General features: G+C 39.3%; 1 protein-coding gene across 2 annotated transcripts in view; it reads right to left on the bottom strand.

The window, feature by feature from the left end:
• Positions 1–436: 436 nt before the first annotated feature.
• Positions 437–25,523, bottom strand: part of CRPPA (CDP-L-ribitol pyrophosphorylase A) — a 55,543-nt gene continuing 30,456 nt past the window's right edge. Inside the window, exons 7-11 of one of the 2 annotated variants that reach the window (XR_014000944.1) lie at positions 25,043–25,135; positions 23,398–23,490; positions 20,786–20,908; positions 13,188–13,295; positions 437–1,947 (exon numbers count right to left, since the gene is read on the bottom strand). Coding sequence is in view for 1 of the 2 variants with exons in the window: in XM_081164738.1 (XP_081020864.1) it covers positions 1,843–1,947; positions 20,786–20,908; positions 23,398–23,490; positions 25,043–25,135 (414 nt within the window). In the remaining variant the exon portion in view is untranslated. The remainder of the gene's footprint in view (positions 1,948–13,187; positions 13,296–20,785; positions 20,909–23,397; positions 23,491–25,042; positions 25,136–25,523) is intronic. The other variant, XM_081164738.1, reaches the window with a different exon arrangement.

The following is a 25,523-nucleotide window of genomic DNA, read 5'->3' as shown; positions in this document are numbered from 1 at the left end:
GGGAACAATTGTTCAGTGTAAATGCCTCCTTGCAGAAACTGCTGAGACTCAACAGAAGGAGCACAACTGTACATATCAAACAAAAAAATTGCAAATAAATCTTTGTAAAGTTATCAAAGGACAAGAGAATAACAAAGATATAGAGCCTCACATCCCATGTTTGTTTGTTTTTACAACTCTCTATCAAATTGCAAGCCTGAAGGCAAGGACTTTCTTATTGATATTTGTGAGCTCCTTTGGTAATCTTTTGTTGGTTGAATAGCAAAATAAAAATGTTTTAAGTAAAATAATAGTTTATATGGCCAAATCATGCAAGACAGCTCTTTCACCTTCATTTCTGAGGGTTCTCTTCACTATACTTCCTTGAGGGTGCTAAAAATAATCTTGCCAACAATGACATGAGTGTCTGAAAGGACCACAAAAAAAGTTTCGATGATTCAATTAGCCTTACTGTAATTGATTATATTTAGCTGCATTACACAAAGCTGCACCCAGGATATGGCCCAAGGGTCATAATGTGAGCACTTTTTATTTCCTTGTCAAGCTCAAAGAAGTTGTGCATGAATACCTGTGTAAAGCTGTGCACTGCTTATTAACCATTAACCATTATTGTTTTAGTTCCCTTGCGGATTTAGTGACATACTGTATGAAAAGAGTTGGGTTGGAGAACATAAACATAATTGGGGTTTGCTCATTCATATTTTACGTTAACAAGATACAAGGCTTCCCAGATAAGGAGCAAGAGGCACGAACCACCTACTCCAAGACAAGAGCCCTACACTTAGGTATTTTGAGATGCTTCACATCTTACCTGGCAGGCTCAAATATTGTGGATATTGTTTTCTGTAGCTATCACATATGAAGTGCAAACAATATACTAGCATCTTTAAACACAAGACAGATCCTTCTCAACACATTCTGTCAATGTTTAAAGGTGTGGGTTGTGTCATCCGCAATGTATATATTTGTTGCAGAAAACACTGGTGTAGTCACAAAAAGAGTTTCTGCTGCGCAAAGTGTGGATTTGGCCTAAGGTTAAGCGATGACAAGGCAGCATTCTCAAGAGATAGAACCAGGAATCGGTCTTTCTTTGCTGGCACAGGGAGTCTAATGTATGCCTTCGAAATCCTTCTTTTCTTCATTGCAAGGGACAGCTCCACACATGAAAAGGTGAACATCTGAAGTCGAGCGAAAAGCCCACTTACTTCTTTATCTGGGATTCAAAGCACAGCAAGGTAGTGCAATACACACACAATCCAATTAATAAATGTCAGTATGAAATGTTTTGTTCAAATAACACCTATAATTGATTTTCCCTGATTTAAACCAAAAATTTATTTGAGAGAAGGTAAAGGAAATACTGGTTGCCTTAAACCACAGGGTTGGGTGGTGCTGTTATGCTTGGATCCTGATTTTGGGTTTCCAACGGGCATCTGGCTGGTCCCTGTGAGAAGAGAATGTTGGACTACATGGGCTCTTCTTATGGCTTTAATTAGCCAGTGTAATAATATAGTAACACATGCTTAGCACTTCCCCGTGGAATAGCTGCATTTAAAGCGCTTCACTCTAGTTAGATCATGTCCACGCAGCTTTGAAGCAATTCACTCCTGCAGTTATATCCCTTTAGAATACAAACAACCTTATTTATCATAGTCCTTAGTTCTCGCTGCCCAAAGGCACTCAAGGTAACACATAGCATAACATTCTGAACCTTATAGTAGCTATATTTCAAATAAGACCTCCCTCTTAAATATTTAACTGCCACCCAAAATATACTCTTGGTAGAGTCCAACTTAAAAAGCCTGCATTGACCCCTCCTTGTAATATCTGCACATCTCCTTTTCACGCTACTAGAAGCTGTCCAACATAGGCAGGATTTCTGTCTCTTATTAATGCCATGATAAGAGCAGCAGATGAATCCATGGTCTCTTGAAGCTTCAAATTGTCCTGAAAGAGAGCAAGAAGATACCCATTATCAGCTGCTTTCATTTCTAGGATGGGAAATCAAAATATGAATTTAAAATATTAATGGGGAAATGGTAGGAATTAGGAAGAAAAAGTAGGAAGCAGATAGGCCCATATCTCAGTGGCACATGACATCCTTTGGCTGCAGATGGCCAGAGATTCAATTTTTGAGGTCTACAATTGAAAAAGAATCTTAGGTAGCAGGGCAGAGAAATAACTCTGCACAATGCAGTGGAGAGCAGGTTACAACAAGTAAAGCACAACATTAATATTAAATTTATTTTTTAAAGAAATAAACTTAGCTGAATATTTCCTGTTCTCTTCATTCAGTTTGCACATTTTTGACTGACAATGGTCAGTGCAAGAGGGTCTCCTCTATTGACAGATCCTTTGAATCCTTTGATTTTACAGATCGCTAAATGTTTTTGCTGTGTTCCCAACATGTTTATGTGCAGAACCTTTAGTTTCTGAATGACTGCTTTATGGTTTGGTTTCATCAAACCCAAATAAAAATAGAAACAAGAATCAGACAGTCTTTCTAATATCTAGCTGGACCTGTGAGTGAGCACTTCGTTCCAGTGATATTTTGATAGCCAAGAACCTTTCTTGGAGTTTCTCCTGAATTAAACTGGCAGTGCAAACTGACTCAATAAAAGATGTCATGGTCAATCATATTTACAAGTGCTCCTGCCTTTCTTTCCATACAACTTTCTTTCTATAGTGTTACAATCCTGCTTTTCAATATTCTCATTGAGGGAAGCCAAATATTCAACAACGGGAAACATCACAGACTTAGATACTTAAAAGTTTAGTCATATTGTAAACCATTAAACACAGAAGGATAGGAAAAACAAAACGAGCAGCCGAGATCTTGTTCTTGTCCCACACCAATTATCTCACATTACCGACCACCCACTGCTGCCTCTATGGTTCTGGCATCCCAAATGTGTGATGCTTATGGAACATGTACAGAAAATTGTTTTACTCATCAGTAAAACCTGCAACAGCAATCCTAGTAATTGATCTTCCCTATGTATCACGTAAATTCTGTGGTAATCTACTTCCCCATCTCCAAAATGTAGACTGTATTGTTGTTGAACCGCAGGATCCATTAACCTAGTACAGTTAATGCTGTATTGAAAAATCTATCTTCCTGGCGTGTAATATTTTTTTACTGTTATTTAAATGGATGATTTACTGCATTAATATACCAACCAAAGAACAAAACACTTACAGCGCCATGTGAATGTAATTTGGAAAACAAAGCATTTTGGAATCTTGCCAGTCATACAGTCTATAAATTCATATTACAAAAGTTTGATTCCACAAAAAGATACGCACCCTCTGCTTTTAAATAAGAAATGCCTTGTAGCTCCAGATGGATTCGGATGCACACTTACTACATCTGATTCGAGTGGTTTCTCACTATGTGTGGGCGCCCATACCACACACTGATGTCTACTTTTGCTTCAATACTAGTTGGATTATGGTAATACACTGCCGGAAAGCAGCCTCATATTTGTTTTCTAGTAAACTTATTGGTGATCAGTAACTTGTATTCTATACATTCAGCTATGCCACCGTATGAAGCGAGACCACACATACAATAAACAAAACAACATTGCCTAGACGAGTGTGCGGGCCTTGGGAACAGACTGGAGGGGAGCAGGCTTCACTCTGGTCTGCCCTCAGCCACTTTAAGGCATTCCACAATCGGGGTTCCATTGCCAAGAAAGTCCTCCTTCTTGTTGACCGGGGAAAGAAACCGGGCTTCTTTATCCAACCCTTACAACCTTTCCCAGGCCCATGCCGCTCCCCAGCTCTGCACCACACCCTCAAGAGCTTTTGCCTGGCTTAAGCATAGCCTACTATACAAATATATAGTACTTATTCTACAGCTCAATGTAATTATTCCATAGCTAGGTGTAATTAATGAAGATGTGGAAAGGGCAAATCCACAAATGGTCAGCTGCGTCATTCCAAGCATCAAGCCACATCATCAAGCCACAACAACTACAAATTGATTAATTGTTTCCAGATACAGTGGTGACAAGGTTGGAATAGATAAGAGCCATTTTATCATCAAAACGTCTACAAGCATGTCACAGAAGTCCTTCAAAGGTTTTAAAATATCACCCAATAGGCCACTAACCCTTCAAAAAAACTCTGCTGTATAACTTCCTGAGCAACTGTGAGCAATTCAGTGGGAGGAATCATGTTAACAGCCCAATACAAGTCACAATTTCATAGTGAGACAAGGTTTTTAACAGAGGCACCAGCCACGTCAACTGGAAACTCCTAGGGTATTCATGAATTTATGGGATTCCTAAGTCTCCCAGAATGAACAAACTTAATGGGCCCAACTCTTCTGCACAGAGGAATGTTTGCTGTCTGCCTAATTTCATGAGAAAGAGATTTACTAGTCTGGCTCTGACTATGACAATGGGGTCTCACCTTCAAACCACCTGATAGGTGAAAAATACTAGGTTCAGAATGCGCCCTGGAGAATGCATAGGCCCAGTAACAACACATACCAGCCCAACTGTTGTCATGAAGTCATGGCAGCCTGAGGTGACCCTGTTAAGGCTGTCTTGGCATGAATGTTGATCGATTCTGACTGCAACAGGTTAAGCCAACTTTTAAAAATCATGCTATTTCACTGGCAAACAATAATGGCTGGGAGACAGAAGGCCAAGGGATCATTGTCCATTGTATCTTTTTACCCTGGGTTCAGGTGAGTTGAACTTCCACTTCAACTAAAATGAAGAATAAGCTTATATTTATATTGACAGCTGTGTGTAACTATATTAAAAGATGCCCAGATGTTAGCTGCCGCAAAGAACTAACAAGAACGTGAGGTAGTATTCTGTGCAGCACATTTGGCATTTCTTTTGGGTGGTCTCAGTAAAGAATTCTGAAATAAAATCCCATAACCTGTCTAACAGAATCAACAACACACCTGCTTCCAACCGAGGGGACATGGAGAGACTGACTGCTATAACTGTATCATGTTTGGGAGGGTGAAAGCATTATTAAGATGCACGAACTTCACGTCCTTTTGCTGGTGAGGTGTGGCATCATCACAATGGTTTTGCTCCAAAAGCCCTTGGAAATCTGGATGATGTACTAAAACATACATTGTATTTTGAATACCCATCTTTCAGTACATCTGTATCAGTATAAACAGAAGATTGTCAGTTGGCGACAGAAGAAAAAGGATAGTCTGTAAACTATTTTTATGGCTGCTAGGAGCTACATTTGCGGCTTGGAAGACCCACCACACTCCTGTGTTAAGGAAAACTGGTTAGACATTTTTGTACTACTGGAAAACACCCAACCATTCACCCAGAACATGCCAAGAGGAAACGCAAAAGAAAACAAAGGAAAATATGCAAAATTACCTTTAAGATGTAGATCACGGACAGGAAGCCTGTGACCCTCCAGACTGATTGAACTATATGAGGTATTTTTTTTCATATATATGCCTCATTCACTCACATCCATTTATAGCATGTCTAGTCTATTCTAAGAAAGTAAATTAACAATTTGAGGCACTAGAGGTGGACAAATCGTAACAAAAAAATTCTAGAATACAGACAAAATGTTTGTGATCAGGAAACCTCTTTACCCAAAAACACAAGAATGCAGAAACTACAATCTTCCAGATACTATTGGACTAGAACTCCTGCCATCCCCGACTACTGTTCATACTGACTGGGGCTGATGGGATTTGGAGTCTAACAACATATGGAAGGTTGCAGGTTCTCTATCTCTGCAAAAAAATACACCCTTGCCATTATTTATGCCCTTACCTTACAGTATTGTACTTTCACTGAACTGAATGTCTTTGGATAAGATAGTGATGCAGGGGGAAAAACAGAAAGTGCAACTGCCCCATTGTTTCCTGTTTTCAAGCATCTTAACATCTCATCTAAAACAGAATACATTCAAACTGCATCGGGAATCTGCCTATCTAGAGCAGGAGAAGAATTAAGTGTTCTACTTGTGATGAAGCAGATCAAGAAGAAAGCAACGTTTTCATTTTCTGGTTTCCTATGTTCATCATGCATACACATATTGAGAATACAACCTCCAAATTCAGCTTTCAGACTTCAAAACCTAGAAGTATGTCCAATGCGACTCATACTCAGAAAAGACCCATAATAATTAATGGACATGACTAACTTGTCCATTAATTTCAGCAGGTCTACTCTGGATATTGCCACAATACATCAAGTAAATTAATAAAAACCAGCATACTAATAAACAAAAACCAATAAACTAGTGTTCTACTCATTAGGCCTTGGCTGTTAAGATTTGCCACCAACCATACTTAATCAAGAACATCCTTTTTCAATTTTGCATAAAGCTCATCTGAAAAGTGTTTCCTCTTTTGTTTTGTTTTTTAAGAATCTGCTTCTTAAGCTATCTACTTCACATTTTTGTTTCACTGAAATGTTAGTCGTGCAATTTATTTCCAATGTAGACAGCAATTATTGTGCGCAGCTTGCTTTCCATCTTCACCCTGTTCTCATAGTTTTGGAGGTTTAATTAAACCAAGATTGTCAGGTTTTTCTGTTTCTGCCCTGCCCTCTAAACACTAGATTCTCAAATGTCTGGAACGCCATATATCCTAGTTGAATATGTTTTCAATTCCCATTTTGTTTCATGAATTGTACTGCCCAGCATTAATTCGGAGTTTGAAACAAATAATTCTAAGTACAATTATGCTCTGCAAAGCCAAGACTTTCTTAGTGACAGTGCTCATCTATACTCTATAAATCAGTGTTGGTCATTATGATTAGAGGTTTTCCTACTGTTAGTTGCTTCAAATCAGTTTTGAGAAGGAGGCCACACAGTTTTGAGAAGGCGTAGCCAGGGATGTGTGCAGCTGCTCCCCCCATCAAGTAAATAAAGAAAAATACTTAACAAACTGACCTATTGCATCACAGATAACTGTCCCCCCCCCCCAATAAATCCTGGCTATGCCCATGAAACTACAATGTTTGTTTTTTCAATTCACTAAATAATGCAGATTAAACTTCACATTTTCACTCTGTTAATCAAGTACAGCTATTTTGAATTATTTTAAAACCAAAGCCCAAAGAAATATGAATGAAACACACAACTTGAAACTCAGTGCGGTCTAAGGTTTGGGAACATAGTCAGTACTTTCTTTTGCTCAAAATTCAAATTAAAACCAATCATGTGCTGAAAAACACTGAATAAAAGAAAAATAGCAGTGAAAATATATCTTCTGCAACAAGGCTGAATTCCCATGCACATATCCCTGAAAGCAAGCATCACTGGGCCTACTTTTGAGTAGATAGGTACAGGATCGTGTTGAAAATACAAGTAAAACAGTGGGAGAGGAAGAAAAGAGCCAACAAACAAGGGCAATTGAGTAGCAACTAAATTCTAAGATAATCTAGTTGTTTTTGCTTTTTCCCTCATTTCCACTTTTGTTCCTACAAAATTGTTTTGTCTCTTTCACTCAGATTTGTGTTTTTAATTGTGGCGAAGAGTTAAATAAAGATATTTAATTGCTCTGAGGAAAAAAATGTACATTTGTGTTTTCTGTTAAGAGTTCACCCTCAAAACTAGCTAGGCTTCAGCATAATCTAAAAAGAATGCTCTATGTTACTGATTAAAACAGAAAAATGACATGACAATACCCATGAGCAACTGCTTCCCCTCCAATAGTCAGACAGCAATAAAACTTGCTTTCAAGCAGACAGAAAATGCACCAACCAACAACAGTCTGTACTAGACGTATTTGCATAGTACACTACATAGCTCCACTGGTTTCAATTTACATGCCTGAACAGCATCCCCAATTTTGATGATTCTACTGGATAAGGATTGTTATTGGCTACAGCTCATGGTTAGCAATCTAAACCATGAGCCCTGGGTTAGAAGCCAAACTGTGGTTTTAGCATAGCATAATAGTAAGAATGACCAGCGTAGAGCAAAGTGACTATCAACTCCTCTCCAGGTACCTGCACATTCACATGGTTCAGGTACACTAAGGTATAAACACAAAGCTTTGTGGTGTTTTATGAACCAGGCTATAGTAAAAATAGTAAACTAAAGGCAGTGAACTACTTGAAGCTCCCATTTCACCCATTGCTGTAAATGGGCTCCACACTCCCTTATAGTTGATCTCTATAAGGGAAAAACATGGGGAGGGGTTAGGGAACATAATGTTATATAGACCTTTGCTGCTTCACCATTGACTTCCAGCACAGTGTTTTTAGACTGATTTGTTTTTATAAGATGTTTCAATGTTGTGTCTTACTATGCATGTGACCTACCTTGGAAGGTCTTAGCCTAGAACTATCTGAAGTTATGGATCCTAAATATTTCCATTATCATTATTATTTGTAATTATTCTGTGTGGGAGTGCTGGGATATTCTTGCAAAAAAAGAAAGAAAGAAAGAAAAAGAAAAAAGCAATGTTGTATATGCACACTCCTTATTTGGCTGTTTTATTTCTTTTCTACTACATTCCATGGTTTGATAGTGAAAGAGAAAAAGACATTGTGTCAATGGTTTCTGACAAACATTACTTTAGTGCTATGGTCTTATGGAACTAAAATGATAAAGTTATCAGAGACGAATAGCCAAAATACAGTAATATTTTTATGCCATTATGATAGATGCATAAAACAAGGGTTATCTACAACATGTTACAGTAAATTAAAAGCATTCAAGGGTTGTTTCACACACTATGTGTGCAGGGATATTTTAAGAATATACCTAAAAATGTAAACTATAAATGCAAATGCAGGTAACACAAGGGCATACTTCCCAAGGAGCAATGATTGTGCCCTAACATAACCAAATATTGCAGCCTAAAACTACCAAATTAATTATGTTTGGATATTTGTAGTTGCATCCACAATTGCTGAAAAGATTCTGTTACTAATCCCACTTAAAATATTGTTTAAAGAATGTCAAACATTACTGAATCAGAGTAGCTGGGTACAAAAAGAATGTCCTTGAACCCTGAATCCATTAGGTCCAGAGAGAATAGGCAACATAATCCAGGACAAAGTTTTCCATGGACCTAGGATGGGGAAGCTGTGGCTGTTGAACTCCAACTCCCATCAGCCCTAGCTAGCATGTCCATTAATCAGGAATGATGGAAACTGTAATACATTGACATCTGTGAGGCCACAGGTTCTCCATATCAGCCATAAATAGATGCAACCCAGAAAAGCATCCACAGGACAAATAGTGCATGGTGACTCCAAGAATGAAGTCAAAGCACACTCTGGGGACTAAGCATTGAAACACCCATTAGAAATGTGTATTCTGTGATCAAAGCTGGAAAGCAAGAATGGTCACCATTTAAACAGCATGAACACATTCACGTAGAAAGAAATGTGTTTTTCAGCATTGCATTGTCAGAATGCATGCGCTAGCATGTCTTGTGTCAATATAAAATGTAATAATTTTGGCAATACATTTATAATTATAATCAGGACAAAATGAAGATCTATTGCCTTTTACTGTAATTATATTAATAAAACCACTGCTGACTGATGAAGAAATATGATATTTATGCTCCAGGGATTAAAAATGAGAAATCACTGACGGTCAAAATAGTTAAGCAATCTAGTTTCTGGTGAGGTATTTCACTAGAAAGATAACGTAAGCCCTTCCTGAACTCTGGTTTCTTCTCATCCCCCTATTTCAGACAGCCTCGTTTCACTGGCAACTGTGTAATTGACTCACTAGCTTACAATTATAACATATAACAACAATGGTGACTATAAATAGAACAATTCCATTAAAAAATACAAAATGGTTCTAACTCCAAGAGCAGTTTGGTGCTAAAATCTATTTGACCTCATTGAGCTTTAACTAGCCAGTATATACAGCTGTACTCTTCTTTAAACTGTAACTGAAAACTAGTGTTAGAAAACTGTTTGCAAATTAATATTATTTATACCCTATTTTTCTGTACAGGTACACCTAAAACAGCTTATAAGAGTAGAATGGTATCTGCCACATTTTAAGAGTCATTTTAGAACATTCCACTCTTACATTAAAATAACAATTTAGGGATGTCTTGGCTCCCTGGCATCTCCAGACAGGATTGGGAACATCCCATATCTGAAACCCTAGAAAGCTGTGGTCAGTTAATAGAGACAATAAATACTGAGTTAGATGGACCCCTTGATACTATGCAATTTCCTATGTTCCTATTTTAGCCATTGACTTCCCAAATTAATTTCTAAAAAGGAAAAAAATGCACCGCCCCACATATTACAGTAAAGAAACCTTGGATCATCTGCAATGAAGAACAAAATGTATTTTATTTCTATTGATGAGCTAGCTGCTGCTGTAAAATTTTCCATGGGGTAAAGCAAATGGAATTAGACAAACTGATACTCTCACAAGCTACATATGAAGAGGTATCACATGTATGCTGCCTTGGGTACTATGGTGGAAGGAAGTCAAGATATAACTGTTATACAATAAAAAAAAATGTTTTCTCCCCCAATCAGGCACTGGTTTGTGTGACTTTTTTCAATTTACTGACTTGTCAAGGGACACTGACAAGTATCATTTTTTTCCTTTATTTAGTAAGATATATACACATTGGTACAAATAAAATATGTCTGTGTGTTTGTTTTGTATTTTGCTCATTATGCAGTATGCAAATGGAACCATGCACAACTGAAAACAATTTAACAAAAAGTACAGAGAAACATGGGGGCATTCCACAAAGTAGGTCACATATTTAAAGGCCTTTTAAAAACATTCATTTCTTCCCATCACTTTATTTCATTTTAACCAATACCACATCTCTCTTTTGTAACTCTGCTCTCACTTTCCCTTCTCTTTGTGTGGCATGTGCTACTCAAAGAAATATCAACACTGTAAGCTAGACCTCAGAGTACATGGAAGGACACTGTATTGGTGGCTTTATTAGGCTGTAAATGTTTTCCAGCGTTACCTCCTATAATAATCTAAAGCAGAGGTGGCTATCCTGTGGCCCTCCAGATGCTGCTGGACTACAACTCCCATTATACCTTACCATGGCCATGCTGGCCGGGGCTGATGGGTGTTTATGAGTTTATTGGTGTCTGGAGAGCCAATGGTTAGGCCCCACCCCAGTCAGAAACTGTGTTTTGTTCTTAATTCTGTTCTTGCCCGCCTGCAAACAGACATAGACAGCCTAGATACAGTTGCCTGCATACGGTTCAATAAACCGAGTTGTGTGGCCCATATTTTGTGCTACATTGGATACAGTTGTGTTTTTCTGCACTTTCGTCGTGATCCATCTTGTTGTCCATGAGTTGTTAGCATTCTTAGCAGCATGAGTAGCATTTTAAATTTTACAACATCGTGTAATATCACATTCCCTTTGATCAACAACGAAGTAAAAGAAACACAATCAAAATCAATGGACTCATCCTCATATACCTCATATGTGTTTATTTGGTACACACATCATTCTAGTACACCCATCATCCACCCGTCATCCAATAAGTTTTATTACTTTTAATAGTAACAACCACCCTTTCCCTGGTGGAACTAGCTTCAGGTTCAAGAAGAAACAATTTCAGTGGGACCAGAAGCACATCTATGAGCTAGTTCACAGATCAGGCCTACATGATTGTCTTGGGGAAAGAAAGTTAGACTGCATATCTTTTTGGAAATGATATGCAAAGTAAATAAATATAATTTAGAGAACTAGAATTAATTGAATGTAACCAAAATTTGCATAAGGAACTGCTGATGTATCAGGAAAATTGCTCACTTCTTATCTTTGTTGAATTTAGTTAATTATAATTATACTACACCATCTTTTTTAGTAAATCTACATGTACATCATTATGAAACACCTGCAGCCAGCATATTATTGCCTATCTATTGTAGAAAGCAATAATTAAAGCATTTAGCTCCATTTGCCTTGATGTTCTGATACAAGTTACCACTGATTTAACCATTACATTCCAAGTACAAGACGTATTTGAAAGGCCAATTATATTATAATTATTATTTGTTCATAGAGCAATTGAATGCAATTTTTAAAAATGTTTTGGCACTTTTATAATTAGTGACATTATTTACACAGCAAACACTTGCTACACTCAAAACAAAGAGCAGTGTAGTTTTTTACCTTTGGTTATAAAATACATTTCACCGTATGTGATTAATGAAGGAGTGGGTTTAGAATAGCATTTTGGCTTAAACCACAAAAGATGTTTGCTTGAGTGATAGAAGGCTTCTTACATCAATGCAAATTACTGAGAGATCACTAAAGGGAATCAGGGCATGTGTGGAAATGAACCAGAGAAGGTAAAATAATATAGATGGCAGCAGAAATAATTTTAAACTGATTATAAATAACTTTTGAAGTCTGCATGTGGGATTGTTAAAAAAATTCTTTCATTAGGAGTGATTCCCCACCACCACCACCATGGTATGCTGCTGCTGCTGGCATCCATCTGTATAGGGCCTTATGTGTTAGCACCAAAAGCATGAACTTGGCCCAGTAACTGATGGGCAGCCAGTGCAAAGTCTTGCAAACTAGGGGATATATGCTGCTGTTGCAGCATGGAGTTTTTCCTTTACTTGGGAATAAAACCCATAGGAATCACCAAGACATACTTCAGAGTTGGGATCTGGCTGCAAGCCCATCTATAAAACTGATGTAACTGATCAATTCTGAAAAGGAATCAAACTGAGAAGTCAGGGCAGAAGTGCTGTCCATTAAAGGGATAATGGAGGGGTATTTAAGTAGCCTAACATATTTGATACCAAGCTATCCACAAAACTCAGTAGCATGGATGGAATATTTTAAATGTTTCAGCACCTTAAAAACAAAACCTGAAATGCAAATATAAGAGATTACTGGCTAATTTCTTACAACAGTTGAGAAGAATGGTGTCTGTAAATTTAATCTTATATCCCAAGTTCTAAAAATGCTAGAAATCCCTTTTTTTTAAAAAAAAATCTGACGATTTTGGCTCATTCTGGGAGCACTAAAGAAAACCTTTGCTGGTGCGTGGTGCCTCCAGGGTTGGTAACCCTGCAGTAACAGAAGATAAATTTAGTCACTCGTCTTTATCACAGCCTTTCAAACCCAGTGAGCTCTGATTTATGACCCTGGCATGTTCATTAACTAGAGTTCCCTCAGTTCAGACATAACAAGGAATTCCATTTAGTTTAAAACCAGTAGCAAATGTATCCGAACTTCTCACCTGGCACATGCCAGAGAAGGCAAGCACTCAAACCCAGTGCTCATCATGGTTCATGCACTTACATCAGAACTGGCTAAGTGTACCTCCAGAAGTCTCACCATTGCAGACCTGTTTAGAAGCATGGAAGTTATCCCCTCACTAGAAATCCATTTCTTAGATATGAATCATAACAATCAACACTGAAACATTCATCAGAATCTGTATTTTATAAAACAATGCAAGAAGCACAAAATACATTAAGTCAATTTTGGAATGAGTAATTCAGATGCCCTGTCTTTGACAACTTGTCTCTGATCATGAATCAGTTGACACAGTGTGTACTTTTCACTTGTTTTGGCAAACATGCTGGTTTCCATTAGCAGCATACTCATGTAGTGTTTTCTTTATACACTGTTATGTTTAAAACAGCAAGTCTGTAATAGCTTTCAAAGAGGCCTGATGTATTTGTGGTGAGGTTTTTGTTTTGTTTCATTTCAAGAGCTGGTTATAAGATTCCTGGTCTGAGGCTGGCCTTTTATGTTTGGAATAAAGAACCTTTATTAGCATCTCATATCAATAAAAAAATCCACAATAATGTGGGCATTGTGGTAGTGCAAACACAGGATATTAACAATTTCCATGGTCTTTTTGAAATATCACTTTGTTTCTGAAAGGCATTATTCCTGCATACAGGTGGAAATTCAAAATGCAATTATTGTGCTGCTGGAAAAATTTAATATTTCCTCAACGAGTGTTTTTATTGGAAGTGCTACATGGTGTGGATTGTACCTGTGATATCACAAACAAAAAGGGATAGAACCCAGCCTTACCCAATGCCATTTATATTTTGTAGATTTCTAGTGTTCTGTAACGAACCTAAAGAGGCCGTATCTCTGATTGCAGTATTTAAGTGTGAAACAATCCTAATTGTCTAAAAATATGTTCAATAACTGGGTCTAGATTCTGTTCTAAAGCATAACATTATTTCACTTTTATGAAGTTGCTTGATTACACATAGTTATTCATCACTCAGCAATTGCAGTATCAATTGATGGTTGGCATTTGCAAAACAGTCTTCAAAGATAAAACTCCAGAGGGAGAGCTTTTATATCATCTCATCACCCTAATTTTCAAAGGAAGCAATTCACATACTGAGTTGCAAGTCATTAAGTGATGAGAAGTCAACTACATGCGTGTGTGAATCAAAAGTCCAAAGAAACTAAAGGCACATCGCCTAGATTTTGTGTTCTAACTCCATGAATAGTAATTTAATTACACCAAAAATGAGGGGCAGTTAAGATAACAGAATGATTGAATATGGAACACTACTTCCAAATTGAGTGGCTAGAGCAGAGGCTTTCAACTTTTTTGAGTCCACATCTCCCATGACCAACTGCACTCTTTCTGCAGCTCCCCAGTGGAGAAACGCTCTCCGAACCAGTTACCGTATGTCACCCCTTGCCTGCAGAGCTGACAGCCCCTCGCTCCTTTTTGAAACCCTCCCATGGAGTGTTCCCCCAGCCTCCTCTCCTCTCCCCCCCCCTTGGCAGTCCTCCAGGCAGACGCCACCACTGCCCCTGGTCTCTGAGCCACTGCCCCCCATCCCAAAGAGAGGTGCCTCCTCACGCTGCCCCACAGGGGCAGAGGTTGCCTTCAGCCTTAGAAGCCTGAGGCCAGCACCTTATTCACCTTGGCAGGCAGCAGTGACAGCAGAGGGTGGCGCTAGGCCTGCATGGTGGAAAGGCTCCCCTTCAACACCGGGCACTCAGTTCCCATCAAGCACAAGAAAGGCCAGTGTGGTGCCTGCCTGCCTGCCTGCCTGCCCAGCATCCCACATGTTTGTCCGTTCCCAACAGCAGGGGCTGGGGGACTGACTGGCTAGGCTCCTTCACCTACTTGCTTACTTACTCTGAGGCCACCTCAGCTCCTGGAAACCAGCACTCCCTGGCCAGCCCCTGAGGAAACATTTGCCTGGGGAGCATGTAGCCAGGGCTGTTGCAACAAACAGCCACGCAAGCCTTTGGGATGCAAGACAGCCTCAGAGGAGGGAGGGAAGGAAAGAGGGACAGAGGCCAGTGTTGCGTGCAGCATCCCTGACCATCATTCAAGGCACCCTAGGGTGCCATGGCACACTGGTTGAAAACTTAAAAAAACCAAAAACAGACAAAAATCACATGCAGTAAACTGGATTGTATCCAGTGATGCCCTTGTATTCATGAAATAGCTTTTGAGCCAGAGGAGATCTGTACTAATGAAAAAGCGAAGGCAATTTTCACCAATTCACCCTCTGCCCTCCAAATCTACTCTACTGGGATCAGGGACTCCCCTGAACAATGATGGGGTACAGCAGAACTTTCTTTTGTTTCTTCTTCCCTCATCTGACTACCCTGCATAACAAAACATGGCAATGTGCAAGAAAAAAGAGGAAACAGCAGAGTAGTTCATAGTGCCACAAGTTTTTAAAAAGCTAGGAGAAAGCAATGTTTCATCAGTCACTGACTACAGTTAAAATGTGTTCACCTCTCAAATGTGACTTACCCTCATCACTATAAGAATAATTTAGTGCCTACAAGATGTGGGTCACAACATTGATTTGAAGCAGTGGAAACAATTGTGAAAAATAAACCTAAGATTTACTGCTAGTTACGCTTTAAAAGAGAACTGTTTAAAAATGATCCACAGGTGGTATTTGACACCAAGTAAATTAGCCAAAATGTCTAGAATCTAGATCTAAGGATGACTTATGTTGGAAGTGTAAAGAAACATCAGGTACATTTTATCATTCATGGTGGTCCTGTAGAATAATAAAAGAATTTTGGGAGATGGTATATAATGAACTTAAGAAAATGTTTAGAAGAACATTTCCCAAAATGTTTTTGGGAATAACAACAACAGAAATATAAAAAATCAAATTACTCTTTGGATGTATGCGACCATAGACGCTCAAGTTCTGGTAGCACAAAACTGGACGAAGTTTATATATAGAATATATAGAACTGGCCAGCATGACAAATAGATAAAGATGACAAGAATTTGAAAGAGGATTGGATATTACATATAGATTACCGTATTTTTCGTCCCATAGGAGGCACCGCCCTATAGGACGCACCTAGTTTTTTTTGGGGGGGGGGAAATAAATTTTAAAAAATTATTTTCCCCCCAGGCACGACCCCAGCCCCCAGAACAGCCTGCTATCCGCAGCGCGCCCGAGGCTTCGGAATGCAGGCAGCTCTGTGCGACCCTCCGGAGGAAACCAAGGAAAAAGTGGAAGGAGAATTAAAGACAAAGTTTCGGCAAGTAAAACAAATTGTAGGAATAAGCTATGTTACTAGTAATATTTATTTATATGTCATTTTTATGTTATTTTTCTTATTATCCTTATTATATAATACAGTATGCATTGATGATATGATAAAACAGAAAAGCAAAGAAAAAAAAGATTTTTTTTTTAAAAAGAATAATTTAGTGCCTAGAGGTAATTTGATTTTTTTTGGAATTTTAATGTTGGAAAGGCAGGATACAAATTTAAGAAACTGGTAAATAGGACAGAGGTGTATGCACATATTACAGTGAAGGATTACAGTGTAATCCTTCTAATATACAATACACAGTGAATATGTAAGTCTTCTGTGCTTTTTCTCTAGCAGGATGCAGCTTAAGAATACCAAAGGCAGAAGCATTGCCAGGATATGTTCATCTTATTGAGTAAACACAGGTTTACTCAAGCCAGATGCAAGTAATTGCATTCCTTTTGAATTTGTGGTGGAAAATTCAAGAATTTATAGGCTGGCAATTATGGACCGAGTACAATATATTTATTTTACATATTGTCTGCTGCTGCTAGCTAGCAGAAAGAACCCCCTTTCAGAATTAGCACAAAATTATACTTCATGGAATGAAATAGTAAACAGAAGCATTTAGCGGCTAAAGCAAAATTAGGTTTCCAGATAGATTGTAAAAATCAAATATAAGTGGTTCAGACTGTCAAAAATGGAAATTTGATACATTATGAGATTGTTCTTTTCCACCCATATGGTAGGAAAATGTTTCTCACTTTAACTCAAATACAATTGCAGACCAGTATGTATTTCTTCCACAAACTACATTCATAATTCCGAAGATTAACCCCTTCTAGGAGCAAGCACAGGTGCAAGGGAAACAATCTGTATAAAATGGCAAAACAAACCCTACTTTTCTAAATCTGTAGTGAACCACTAAGCAACTTTATGCACTTGCATGCCTGCATACAATGGAACTTTCTCAGTGCATTAAACTGATTTCTAAGCATGGGTGATCTGCCACATGTGCAGGTATCAGCTACAGATATTAATAGGAGATGCTTCCAAGTAAATAACATTAGGTTCCAAATGTCAAATTATAACAGTCATTCCAACCTAAAGGATTAAGCAGCACTTAAAATGGAGATTTATGGCCACACCAGAGGTAGATGGGGGCTCTTAACTAGCACCTGAATAACCAGAATTTACAGATTTAGAAAAGTAGGGTTTGTTTTGCCATGCTAATGTGTCTGCTTGGCCTTGCTCACATTCCTCTGCATCATGGCCCAAGTAACTGCCCAAACCACAGTCTGTGACTCATGTTTTGCATGTACTGATAAACAGTGGGCTGGCACTTAACAGCTTTGGGCACAAAGCCTCTCTTTGCTAGCATAGTCATGATGAGATTGACTAGTTTGCTTCCAATTTCAATTAACCACAGTTTAGTGTTATGGCCAAGCCCTAAACAGTAGTTGGTTGAAACAATCAGCTTCATAACCAATGGTTAACCATAGTTTGGCTAGGTTTGAACACAAAGCTAAGCAGGGGTTAGCCTTAATCTGAAGCAAAGCTTTCCAACATTAATGGAGGAGGAGAGGGAATGGGAAGCGCTTGAGCTAGGATTGTTCTTTATAGTCATAAACAATTTTTTATCATGACATGTAAATGTGGGCACTGAATCATAAGAGTCAGAAATACTCTGAAAGAAGACCTCATTCACACTGTAACAATTCAGTAGAAAAGTACTGTATATTATTGTATAAAAGTATAGGCAGCGGCTATTTTAAGTGTCCCGTTGACGCACGACCACTGACATGTGTGCTGCTTCTGGCCTCAGAAGGGGGCAGAATGGGCTTACAATGTCCCAGAATGCAAGTTGCCTGTACTGTATATGTTTCCTAAACCATTGGATATGGGCCTGAGAGATATCCATTAAACCATTAAGCACTGTAGGCGATGTTGCGGCAAATGCCTCACAGGATTGTTGTGAAGAAAAGATGGGATAGGTTCATATACTCCACTTGGAGAAGGATTATTTGCAAAACATTTCTCTCAGTTAATTGATTTATCTTTCTGGAACAAAAAATCCTCAATGTTTTCCCAGCCAAAAGCAGAAAAAGTAAGGTAATATTAGAAAAGAATCATCCAGTATTTAAATGCCTGAAGTAGTCACACAAGTAATTTCAAAAATTAACCACAAATTTAAATGCTCTCCCACAAATTGAAAACAAAATACCACCCCTGATGAAACATCGGAATTTTTTAATGATAAACACAGCCCTCGCTTGGAAATGGACTGAGAAAGGGAAACTTTGCCTTTTTAGAATAAGCATTTCAAGCTTTAATGAAATTAGCCTTTCTAGAGCTTTCATTTACAAGAACTACTAAATCAGGCATCCAGTTTTTAGTTTGTACTGAAAGAAAAATGTACTCAAAAAGCTTTTACACATCTGCTGTCGGTATTCTTCTTAACCAAGTTTACCTACAGTTAAATGTAAGCCCTGACATCACCCTTTAAATGGCAATTCCTGCAGCAAACGTGTAGCATGAATGGTAGGAACATGCCCTTTAAAAAGCAGTGGAGATTCACAGGGAAACCCAGAGCTCAGCGGGCCCTCTGGCACAAGTACCTAATGATTTAGACTAGATTCACATATGAATTGAACTTCAACCATTCACTGTGAAAGAGAGGGTGGAGAAGCTGCCACGGTAACAACTGGATTTGTCTGGAAGCATAATTTCTGTGAACTGGTACAGTCACACATCTAGTATGTGCATAGCTGAATTCTGTGAACTACGGCTACAATTTCTGACATTAACAAGCTGACAATATGCCATCTACGTGGAGGTGCCAATTCACATAAACCACACAAATATCATCATATGTCCTGGCTTTGAGCCTCACACCCTGTTCCCTTCCAGCATAATCACACAGGGCCTCATGCGTCAACCAGTCCTATAGCACTCCCTGACGATATTGCTATGTATGTGATCAAGTCAGGCTGATCTTGGATCCTTTTAGGATTTATTCCCTGCTTCTGCACTCTTATTGCATCACAGATTTGCCCTCATGCATTTCACAAGAAAATGCAGCAAGTGTCATCAACAGCATTGCAGTTGATTTTATTTGAAAGCATAGATTTTAGTGAAGATCTGTCTTTCTTGGTTTCTTACGCACAGAAAGTGCTGCTGTGACACACGAGATACGTTCTTGGCATTATACACGGAATTATACTTACTTGACACCAAGAATGGCTCTAGGCAATTATTCAAGGACTGACATTTAAAATGACAATTCCCCAATGCAGAGTGTGATATATAAACAGAGCCAGAAGTAACTGTACTCCTGTATCCCTCATTATACTGGGATTACATGGCTTTCTCAGAAACCTACTTAGGCTTTTAATCACAAATTCCTCTCAGAACCATGAAGTTGGAAGGGACCCCATAGGCAATCCCATCCAACCCCAAGCTCAATGTAGGGAATTCAGAATTAGAACATCCTCAAAAACTGGCTGTCCAGTCTCCGCTTAAAGTCTTTCAGTGAAGAGAGGCCCCCCCACTTTGTTCCAGGTAATTGGTTCCATTGTTGAACTGCTCTTACTTTTAAGGTCTTCCTCCTAACGTTCAGGCTTCTCCTCCTTCCTAAACCCTTTTTCTTTTGTGTCAAGTCTCTCAGATTGTAAGCATAGGGGCAGGGACTTTTTTGTTACTAATAATCTGTAAACCACATTAAGGATTCTGCAGAACAACAAAAATGGAAAGGAACCTTTTCAACCTAAAAAACAGTTGTTTTATTTTTGTCACTGTAATGGGAATTGGGGTTGCTTGTGCGTAAACTGCAAACTGCTCCGAGCTAGTCGTATAGCTAAAACTTTCCCTGGTTTGACAGCCCTTGAAATGCGACTGTCTTAGTCACTGGCAGAATCCGTGAGTGGGCGTCTCCTAAATTTCTTCCAACATAGAAATTCTTTGATGCCCAGTCTCCTCCTAGATTCTCTGTGCGGAAGCCTTCTGCGCAGCGTGGGCGTGCCAAGCGGAGGTCCAGTGCTCTCTCCGCTGATTACACTGGAAGAGTCTCGGAGCCTCCTCTCCGCCTCTCCTTCCTCCCTGGTGTCCCCTGGATTTCCTTCCCCAGCGGAAGCTCTCTCTATCTCCTTGCTAGTTCCCTCCCCTGCATCATTGGAGCGTCTTACCTCTCCTCTCGCCTCTAATGGCAGTTCCCTGACAGTCACCTTTCAGATTTTTTAAAACTTAAAAAAGAATCAAATCAGGTGGGTCACAAAAATACATTCATAAATAGGTAATTCACAGATACTTCACATTTATTCAGCTACATACCTTTTGGTAATGTATACTGAGACCATATAGCAAAATATTTTTCTTTTCCACTTCCTTTGCAAATTTAGCAAATCTTTGCATTGCACTGATAAAAGACACATTTTCGAAAAAATCCAAGTATACCTAAGAAAGGGAGAGAAGAGAAAAACTATTTTTAAAAATATTAATCAAATTCCCAAGAAACAAATAAAAAAGTAAAGAAAGTCAATTTATTGCTATTTAGAACCGCACCAAAGAAAACATTCTGTGAAATCCTTGGTCCAATAGTCCTAATAGTATCTGCAGGCAAAAAAAAGGACCTCTGGCAGAGAGGGAGGTCATTCCTGGATAGCAGTGAAACCTTCTCCCATTCCTTATGCTTTGTTGGTGGTGCTCCACCAGTGGTGGATTGAAAAAAGGGGTGGTTTGGAGGCACATCATGAGTGACCAAAGATCCACAGAATCTTAAGCTCTCTTGTTTCACTGGCATGCCTCTAAACTGAGCCTGAAACTAGTTCAACCCAAGATCTAGCATAGTTAATGCCCATCAACTGGAGTCAATGGGAGGAAGCAAAAAGGATACACACACAACCAGCTTCCACAGGATGGTTCCACTGCCACCTGGACTTAGTCAAAGTGTGACAGGTCTGCCACAGATCTTCACACCATCACCATCAGTCGGATTAGTTTGGCAACAGATGCAAACATAATCACACTTCCTAGGGAGCAAGCTTGACTGGACACAGTGAAACTTACTTCTGATTTACCATGCAAACAATTGCAAAGCAGATAGTGTGGTTCTCCGATACTATCAAAGAAAAGTACCATACCAACCCTGCTTACTATTTTAGTACATTGCTTTAAATGTTATTCTGGTTCAGAAATTTCCCTTTAAAATTTCAGCTGGAGTTAGAGGTGACAAGATACACACCACCAACATGATTAGACAATCCTAATCTGGAAAAGCATGGAATTTTACAAGAATAATAAATAATAATAATAAATTTTATTTATATCCCGCCCTCCCCAGCCGAAGCTGGGCTCAGGGCAGCTAACAACAATCAAAATAGTCCAACATTCTAAAACATTCATTATAAAATTAATTAAATCAAATTAAAATCAAATTAATGGCAACCATCAAGCAAGATTTTGTGCAGATTGCCAGAGGAGGGGGTCAGGCTGCGCCCTGACAAAAGGCCTGGTGGAACAGCTCTGTCTTGCAGGCCCTGCGGAAGGATGTCAGGTCCTGCAGGGCCCTAGTCTCTTGTGACAGAGCGTTCCACCAGATTGGAGCCGCGGCCAAGAAAGCCCTGGCTCTAGCTGAGGCCAACCTAACCTCTCTGTGGCCTGGGATCTTTAGGGTGTTTTTATTTGCAGACCATAAATTTCTCTGTGGGACATACCAGGAGAGGCGGTCCCGTAGGTACAAGGGTCCTAGGCTGTATAGGGCTTTAAAGGTTAAAACCAGCACCTTAAACCTGATCCTGTACTCCACCGGGAGCCAGTGCAGCTTGTATAGTACCGGATGGATATGATCTCGCAGCGAAGACCCCATAAGGAGTCTCGCCGCGGCATTCTGCACCCGCTGGAGTTTCTGGGTCAGCCTCAAGGGCAGCCCCACGTAGAGCGAGTTACAATAATCCAGTCTGGAGGTGACCGTCGCGTGGATCACAGTGGCTAGGTCAGGGCGAGAGAGATAAGGAGCCAACTGCTTAGCTTGACGGAGATGAAAAAATGCCGCCTTTGTTATAGCTGTAATCTGCACCTCCATAGAGAGGGAGGTATCGAAGATTACACCCAAACTCTTAACGGACGATGCTGGCACTAATTCCACCCCCGCAAGAGATGGGAGTTGCCCCCTCAATCCCATATCGCTCCGTCCCAGCCAGAGGACCTCTGTCTTCGGAGGATTTAACTTCAACCGGCGCCCACGTAACCATCCAGCCACAGCTTCCAGACATCTGGTCAGTGTATCTGGGGCCGAGTCAGGATGGCCATCCATCAACAGATAGAGTTGGGTGTCATCGGCATACTGATGGCAACCCAGCCCAAAACTCCAGACAAGCTGGGCGAGGGGGCGCATAAAGATGTTAAGAAGTTGTTGGCATTCATCTGTCTCAAACACTATGTTAGCAGGACCAAAATGACATCCCCGGGGCACAAGTCTAGGCAGTGTGTATGGAGGTCCTGGCCTGCCCAGATGACAAGACCCTTCTCCCAGCCTTGCTGATGTGGTCCAAAGGAAAGCAGAGCAATATGGTTGACACCAGCTTGGCTGCAGGAGTTGCTGGAAGGAGGCGTAAAAGGCACCATCCAACCTTCTTAAGGGCTCCACTCCAGATTTTTGTAGAGGAATCACAGGTGAGAGCTGAGTGCAGGGTGTGGACCAAAGGTGGACAGACTATCCCAGAAGGAGCACAATATGTCCCCTGCCAGAGGCACTAACCCTCCCCTAAAACCCCATGCACCCTTACAATAAGTATTCAATAAATAATATAGTTTTGACTTGCCTCTACTTGGTATCTATTACATGTTACAGAGGTGACACTGATGCTTAAAAACAGAATCTCATATGTAGTCTGATGTATTAGAAAAGTTACTTTATCATATAATAATGTAATATATTAACCTACCGAGATAAGAACAACAGAGTATAAAAGAGAAGCATTTGTGTTTTCAAGTATTTCTACTAACTGATGTGTTTCTTGGAAGTTAGACAGGTTATCCTAAAAAAAAACAACAGGTTTCCAGTTAAGAAGAATGCTTTCAAGATGCATAATGTACTTATTTAATTACACTATCAACTTCTCTTGCTCAGGGAGGCTGTGGCCTACCTCCCTCAAGCCTATACCCTACTGTTAACAAATGAAGCACATGTAATGTAAATAAAAGGATATTATTCCCTAATTTACTACCTTCTCCCCTTCCTTCTGTTGTCTTTTTTGTGTTACTGTAAATCCCTCAAGGGAAGGACCTATCCCCTTGTACTTTATGAAGTTGATCTCCACTGAAGTGGTGCTATATGACCAATAAAATAACAATACATTTGTAGTATTGCACTAATATTACAACTGGATTCCCCTTTCCTGTGCATTGTAGGGTTACAGAATCTCAGGATTCGTAATGGACAAAAAATAATCTAAGCAAATTTTTCCATAAAGAAAGAAAAGTGCCTTTATGGAGCCACAAACAAATGTAACTTCACTGTAGAAGAGATAAATTCTGCCTTAGCAACACAGCAGGTGCATCAAAGAAATGTGTTGGCAGAGCAAATAGAAGAATGTATTTTTAAATAGCAATCTGTCTAATATGTTAACAATCATATAAATAACTTCTGATAAAAATCAATAATCTCATACAAACAAGCCAAGTTGCAGCATAATGAAAATACAGGATTGCCTGATTAGGGGAAAATGTCTTACTGATTACAATTGAGGTAATCACAGAGACACTTTGGGATCAAAAGCAGTAAAGATTTTGTGAAGTGTGTTATACTCTTTCAAATGTACTTAACCGTTTTCCCTAAAGTTATGGCTTTGTGAACATAAAGCAGTACATATAGTGGAAATACTGTAAAAAATGAAATTTAAAAGACAATAATTGTTCTAATTTAGGAATAACTTTCTACAATGTATTAAGAATATGAATACAGTGGTGCCTCGCAAGACGAAATTAATTCGTTCCGTGAGTTTTTTCGTCTAGCGAATTTTTCGTCTTGCGAAGCATGGTGTCGGAAAAGTTTTGGAAAAGCTTCAAAAATCACCAAAAACCTCAAAAAAGGCTACCACACCGCGTTCTATGAGTTGCTCCTCGAAGTCAAGTCGCAACTGTATTAACGGTGTTAAGAAAAAGGAAACAAACTTGCAAGACGTTTTCGTCTTGCGAAGCAAGCCCATAGGGAAATTCGTCTTGCGAAGCAGCTCAAAAACCGCGAAACCCTTTTGTCTAGCGAGTTTTTCGTCTTGTGAGGCATTCATCTTGCGGGGCACCACTGTACAACTTTAAATGGGATGTATCTGGTTGTAAAATATATCAACATTACTCCGCCTGAGTCAACAGTCCAAGTATCAAACTGACAGAACTGATTTCTACATATGACATATGGCTCTGTTAAACTAAAACCTGTCCTTCACAATTGCAGGCCTGAGTTTCATCAGTTTGACAACAGACCATGAAGCTTGTAAGGAAGCCAATTTTACCAAGGACAATGCATCTAAGTGATGCTGTAAAGTTAAAATATGTGCTCGGAGACTGCCTTTGATCTTCCATAATACTTACATTTATGCAAATAAAGTTGTAGCATTGTCCTAGTAATATATTTTGTAGATGACTTTCATTTTTGCAAAGGGAAGTTGATATAGCTTTAACCAGCTGAAAAGGGAAATTAAGATTGTATTAATGAATACTCCCCTAAACAATGTTGTTATCCTGCACATCTTAAACCACAAACCACTGAAGAATCCATGTGTTAACTACCACTTTTAAACTATGTAAGTAACACTTTGTATCATCATAAGCATGAACAGAACAAGCATATTCAGGCTCAGCTCCCACAATGGTCTGATGTGAACTAGAAGTGTTCGTTGTGGGAAATTTCTAAACTATGGTTTAATGGAACCACGCCATAAACTCATTTCATGCCCAGCTATAGGCCTCCTTAGCCAGTCCAAGCAGAACACTTTTCAAAATACTGGTCTGATCTGACTGTCCTGACTGACTGTAATAAGACCCAAGGAAGGAAGCAATGTATTAAATACCC

This window comes from Podarcis bocagei (genome assembly GCF_964188305.1).
Source record: "Podarcis bocagei genome assembly, chromosome: 12".
Classification (NCBI taxonomy): Eukaryota; Metazoa; Chordata; class Lepidosauria; order Squamata; family Lacertidae; genus Podarcis; species Podarcis bocagei.
This window is presented reverse-complemented; position numbering and strand designations above follow the sequence as displayed.